Raw genomic sequence first — 6,540 nt, forward strand, 5'->3', positions numbered from 1 at the left:
GGTTTCCCCCCCCCCCCCCCGGGCAATAGCAGAGAGGCACAGGAAAGCAATAGGGTACGCAGGAATGGCTGGCTGCCTTCGATCTCTCCAGCCTGCACGCTGGCTGGGGAGACTGAGGACACAGGCAAACGTGCCTGCTTTGCTTCCCGCACTCATCTAGCTGCCCGCAGCCGCAGAGCGGCTGGAAAGGTTTAAGAAGGGAAGCAGCATGTTTTTACAATGCCTTTCTTTCCTTCCCTGATCTCGGGGAAGGAAACAAAGGGATTTAAACATGCCCCCCCACCGCCGCTTCCCTGAGCACCTCGTCTGCAATAGCAGAGAGGCTCAGGGAAGCAATGGGGCATGCAGGAACAGCTGGCTGCGCGCAGTGCAACTGAGTAGAGAGGCAAGGGCCCACCCCGCCCCCAGCAGCCCAAAACCTTATGGTCCCCGAACCCCGATACTTACCGTCACACTGGGCTGGGGGGGGGGCTTCAGGAACCGCTGCAGTGAGGTCAGGCGGTGAGGTGCCTCAGAGAGAGACCGCCGGCCACGCCACGAGGAAAGCACCAGATGTCCACGCCCACCACGAGACCTCGCACTGGTGCACACTAGAGGGAACCAGAAACTGACGCTCTAGCCCTTGTCTTTATGGTTTTCAGAGCCATAGAGACTAGGAGGACTTAAATCCTAGAGCGTCACTTTCCGGCCGCCACCCCCACCCCCGGGCCCAATTTTTAGAAAGCGGGGAAGGGATATTGAAAGCGGGGCTTGCCAAGCCCAGCAGGGGCTTGGCAAGTCTATCTGACAAAGTTCAGACAAAAGAGCTTTGGCTCTCATCGTCCTATGCCCTGAACACCTGGCTGGTCCCTGAACTCAAATACAGCCGTTCTACTGCAGAACAACACAGTTACCCTCAGAAACGATCTTCCATGGGGAAAGTATTTGTTTCTTCTGAGCTAAATATGTCAACCTCTGTGACTTAATCGATATTTAGGATTGGCCGCTTTCTAGATGTACAGTATTTTGGGGGGGGTTAGCTACCAAGAAACTTCAGCATGCTCAGACCTTGAATGTTTCCTGCAGCCAGCCAACAGGTAGCTCAGGGTGGCATTGAGCAAAGAGAACTTGCAGACCAGTGTAGTGTTGGGGTTAGAGTGCCGGGCCAGGATCCGGGAACAGAGAACCACCATCATGGGGCAGGGATCATGTGTTCATGTGTCCATGTGTCACTCCTGCACATTCTGCTGCCATCCTGACAGCTCTTAACTCTGTGTGCTGCTGTCCTAAAACCCACCATGTATCCATCATGGTGCCTTTTGCTTGGCAGCTGCCCAGGAACTTCCTTTTGAAATGTCTCAGGATTGAACCCACCAGTCACAAACCTGCCCTGTGGTACTGATTTCTTTGTCTGCTCTGGCCTTTTCTCCTCCTCCTTGTTTTAGGCGAGCGACCAGCTTGGAGCTACCCATGGCTATGCGCTTTCGGCACTTGAAGAAAACCTCCAAGGAAGCTGTAGGTGTCTACAGGTAAGGTCTCAGATCATTGGCTCCTTGCTAGAGTCGACAGCCCTGGTCCTCCTCTGGAAGAGGGCAGTTTCTTCTCATTTCCCGTGAGTGCTGGCCATGCTCACTTTTGACCCGCCTCCTTATTTCTCATCCTTTTAAGGTAACCCATTTCCACAGGGGTAGCCGCTGACTTAGTCTGTTGCAGAAGCAAAATCAAACCAAAGTCTCAGCAGCATCACAGAGACTAACAGTCTATTTCAGAATTAAATTCTGATTAGTCTTTTTTAAGGTGTTACCGAACTTGTCTGTGTCCTGTTGTTGTCCCTTCAGAAGAACTTGTTGGCCAGCTGAACTTGTCTGTGTCCTGTTGTCCCTTCAGAAGAACTTGTTGGCCACTATGTGAGGCAGGATGCTGGACTAGATGGACCACTGGTCTGATCCAGCCGGCCTCTTCTTACATTCTTGTTTCCCTTCCATTTCTGCTCTTTGATATGCAATCACCTTCCTCTCCCTCCACCCATTCCAGGTCAGCCATCCACGGCCGGGGTCTGTTCTGCAAGCGAAACATCGACGCCGGCGAGATGGTGATAGAGTACTCGGGCATAGTCATCCGATCTGTGCTGACAGACAAGCGGGAGAAGTACTATGACAGCAAGGTACAGGCAGGCTGGACAGGAAACATATTGATTTTACATTGGTCCTGATAAGGCAATTTACTTGTGCTCTTAGGACGTAAACTGGAAGGTACACATTGGTACTGTTACTATCTCCAATATATGCAATTGCTTCTGGCACAAGGCCAGATACATTTGTGGCCCCGCAAACAAAAAATTTTTTGTGTAATTCAATTCCAGGTTGGAACATTCCATTTTTGGTCCTATATCAATTGCTTACTGCCTAACAAGTGTAACGGGCTTTGTTGCATGTTGTATTCTTTACTATTTTACCTCTGAAGAAGGCTCTTGTGGGCCAAAACACGTCAGGTCATATGTGGTTCTTTTTTTGTGCATTTGTCACTTTGATTATTCTATTTTACGAGGCTTTATTTGGGGCCCTACAAGGTTTTTATATGCTTTTGAAATAAACATGTGTACTTTTGTCTATACCTGTTGATGTTTTTAACTTTTGGCCCTTTACTAGTTTTCTAAACTTCCTTTGGGCGTTTTTGAATGGGAAAAGAGACAAACCCGGAGATGGGAGGGGACGGGGTTTGCTGAAACAGAGGAAGGGGGCAGGGCCGATGGGCAGGGTCCCGGAATCTGAAACCCTTCCTCTCTCGCCAGGGCATCGGGTGTTACATGTTCCGCATCGACGACTTCGACGTGGTGGACGCCACGATGCACGGCAACGCCGCCCGCTTCATCAACCACTCCTGCGAGCCCAACTGCTACTCGCGCGTCATCCACGTGGAGGGCCAGAAGCACATTGTCATCTTCGCCCTGCGGCGCATCTTCCGCGGGGAGGAGCTCACCTACGACTACAAGTTCCCCATTGAGGACGCCGGCAGCAAGCTGCCTTGCAACTGTGGGGCCAAGCGCTGCCGCCGCTTTCTCAACTGAGGACTCCTCTCCCGCCTACAGGCCTTCCCCAGGAGCAGCCAGGAAGGGTGGGGGGCATGCCCAAGGGAGAGGAGAGGAGGAGGGGGACCCAACCCTGCCGTGCCGTTCCAAGGGAGCAGCCTCCGCTGCCGCTGCTGCTGCAGCGCTCACTCATCCCTTTCTTTCCTCAAGGCACGGAGACACTTCATCTCCAAGAGCATCAGTGATGCGCGTTTCGTGTCAGAACAGGAGGTCGTTGCCAACGGCCCCGTCGCTTGAGTCTGTGGCTTGAAATTATGGCAGGCAGAGATATGGGGCAAGTCTCGAAGGGCGTCCATCTGACCCCTTAATTTGCGCCCATCTGCTTCATAAATCCTGATGATGATGATGATTATTGTTATTTTTCCCTTGTGGGGTGAGAACAGCATTTTCTTTAATTTTGTACTTTTAAATTTTGTGAATTCCCCCTCCCCCCTTGCTTAGATTCTCTGTCTAAAAGAAAAAACAAACATCAAACCCAGGAGGATGTAAATATTTGTACAAATTTCTAAACCTGTTTATTTTCTATGCACTTTTTTATTTAAGATGCTCAGTCAACTCAGCCGGGAAAGGGTTGGATTCTTGTTGGTATAATTTTAAATAAAACGCAATTTTGACACGAGTCTGAGATCCGTTGTGGTAATTTAAGGCTGAAGAAGAGCACGTGTGTATCTCCACACACGACAGGAGAAAAAGAAGAAACTCCTTAACCAGAAAAATAGTGGGCTTCCCCCCCCCTCCCCAGGAATTTAAGGTCATGTGAACTGATTTCAAAATACATGGGGACCAGATGGCTTGCTTGTCTTTGAGCGTGCATATAAATACCCAAAAAGACAGAGCCAGGTGGGTAGCCATGTTGGTCTGAAGCAGCAGAACTAAGTTTGAGTCCAGTGGCATCTTTAAGGCCAACAAAGTTTAATTCTGGGTATAAGTTTTCATGTGCAGGCACAATGTATCTGAAGAAGTGTGCAAGCACACGAAAGCTTATACTCAGAATTAAAGTTTGTTGGTCCTAAACATGCCACTGGACTCAAAACTTACTCAAAAAGACAGTATAGTGTGCCTCTGCGTTGAGGGGCCATGGCTCAGTGGTAGAACATGTAAGTCCCAGGTTCAGGTTCAATCCCCAGCATCTTCCAGCTAAAAGGATGGAGTAGAAGGTGATGTGAAAGACCTCTACCTGCTACCGATTCAGAGTAGATGATACCGACCTTGATGGGCTGACAGTCTGATCCAGTATGAGGAAGCTTTATGTGTGCTCATGAATTTTAGCTTATCTGCTGCTTTTGACCACAGTCTTCATGGTGACCAGCAACATCAGTAATACCAGATCTCCATTAAAAGGAAAACCATACTCGGGTAATCATGCTGTCTGATCCTGTCAGTTGTACCTCCTTGAAGGCATGTGATTTTTTAATCAGTGGTAGATTTTAATGTTCTGCCCGTTCCTGACTGTAGAAAGGAGTAACCTGCTCTGTTCTCAAAAAAGGAAATCAGATATCTCCTGTCCTAAGGCTACGCTGCTGATTCTCTTTCCAATGGAGCTGTATTGTCTTGCTGAATTGAAGTCACGAAACATACTACTTGTACTGCATTCATTTACATGTTTTTAGGATATTCGGTTTAGTTTTATTTACTTCATTTATACCCTGCTGTTCTTCCCTGTGGTGACCCAAAGTAGCTTATGTTGTTTTTGTTGGAAATGTGTGTGTTGCAAGGTCGCATTGCAAACTCTGAATATTTAACTATTTTACCAATTCCTCTCCTATCCTCACAACCCTGTGCAGTAGGTTAGGCTGAGAGTGCAGGAGTGGCCCAGGGTCACCCAGCAAGCTCCCCTGGCAGAGTGGGGATTCAAACATGTACCTCCCAGAATTCCCAGCTGGACACTCTTAACCACTGCAGTGTGGTGATTCCCAATCCCAACCTTATTGGTATGTGGACCCACAAGTCCAAGTTTACTTTATATGGTGACCCATCCAGAACTGCCCCAAGGTTTTTTAGTGCCCTAGGCAAACTATGACCGTGTCATCTGTCTACTCCAACATTCCATTTTCTATAGTGGCCAACCAGATGAAGAAGAGGAGGAGTTTGGATTTATACCCCGCCCTTCACTATCTAAAGGAGTCTCAGAGCGGCTTACAATCTCCTTTCCCTTCCCCTCCTCACAACAGACACCCTGTGAGGTAGGTGGGGCTGAGAGAGCTCTGAGAGAACTGCTCCTGAGTGAACAGCTCTGAAAATCACTCACCCAAAGAGTGATTAACACATGGAATTCACTGCCACAGGAGGTGGTGGCAGCTACAAGCACGGACGGCTTCAAGAGGGAATTAGATAAACATATAGACCAGAGGTTCATCAGTGGCTATTAGCCACAAGGTATAGACAGGAACTCTCAGTCTGGGGCAGGTGATGCACTGTATTCTTGGTGCTTGGGGGGGGGGGCAACAGTGGGAGGGCTTCTAGTGTCCTGGCCCCACTGGTGGATCTCCTGATGGAACCTGATATTTTTGGCCACTGTGTGACAGAGTGTTGGACTAGATGGGCCATTGGCCTGATCCAACATTGGTTTCTCTTATGTTCTTATGAAAGGACTTGTGACTGACCTAAGGTCACACCAGCAGCTGCATGCGGAGGAGTGGGGAATCTAACCCGGTTCTTCCGGATTAGAGTCCGTGCTCCTAACCACTACACCAATCTGGCTCTTGAGTAACCAGCAACCATCACAAAAAGGGTGCAACTGGCCCCCACTGTGAGCCTCAAGCAAGTGGGAGTTCATCTTCGGGCAAGAGAGCCTGTGACCCACTTTCAGAGGCATCATCACAACCCACTTTTGGTTCCTGACCCACAGTTTGAAGAACTCTGCATTGCACCACCATGGCTCTTTTACTCTCCTCAAAGTGTAGGTTCCTAAGCACCTAAGTCCTCAGCCAGATTCCTTCAGTTAGCTACAGCTAGAAAAAGACCCTTGCTATAAACAAAAATTGTGTGATAAGCAGGAAAGCACAACATATTTGCTGTTTACGGAATGTTCTGCAAAGCTTAAGCAAAATCACAGCAATGCTTTCAATGCATCCAAAACTCTAAAATAAAATACGGGGGAACGGACGACTTACTGTTTATGGAAGTGATGGGATTTTAGGAATGGGATATTTCTGAGTAAACCTGTATAGGACAAGGCTTGAGGACAAGGATAGCCCAACTGCCAGCTGGCACGTTTGAGTTTGCTGCTGGATCGAGAACCAAGGCAGTACCTGATTCTCCCCTGCTCTGCTGGACTCTACAGTACACGCATACCTTTGGACAAACTCTTCATTCACTTCTTTGACGCCTCGCCAACACGGCAAGCTAGCTGCAGCTCTAGTTGGATGGGCGGGGGGTGGGGGGGGTGGCCGTTCTTAGTGCGTTTTTGGTTTGTTGTGATTTTAACTCGAATTTCAGTTAATAATTTTGAAACAGGAGCACTGGTTCCCAGA

At 48.8% G+C, this 6,540-nt stretch overlaps 1 protein-coding gene across 1 annotated transcript in view; it reads left to right on the forward strand.

Moving 5' to 3' along the window:
• The window catches only part of KMT2B (lysine (K)-specific methyltransferase 2B), a gene marked incomplete at its 5' end in the record, with an annotated part of 51,282 nt that extends 47,603 nt beyond the window's left edge, over positions 1-3,679 (forward strand). The window contains 3 exons of the mRNA XM_015408570.1: positions 1,425-1,508; positions 2,014-2,143; positions 2,771-3,679. Of these exons, the coding sequence (XP_015264056.1) occupies positions 1,425-1,508; positions 2,014-2,143; positions 2,771-3,046 (490 nt within the window). The remainder of the gene's footprint in view (positions 1-1,424; positions 1,509-2,013; positions 2,144-2,770) is intronic.
• Between the last annotated feature and the right edge of the window lie 2,861 nt (positions 3,680-6,540).

The sequence above is a fragment of the Gekko japonicus genome, unplaced genomic scaffold (assembly GCF_001447785.1).
Source record: "Gekko japonicus isolate JY-2015 unplaced genomic scaffold, Gekko_japonicus_V1.1 scaffold1388, whole genome shotgun sequence".
Taxonomy (NCBI): Eukaryota; Metazoa; Chordata; class Lepidosauria; order Squamata; family Gekkonidae; genus Gekko; species Gekko japonicus.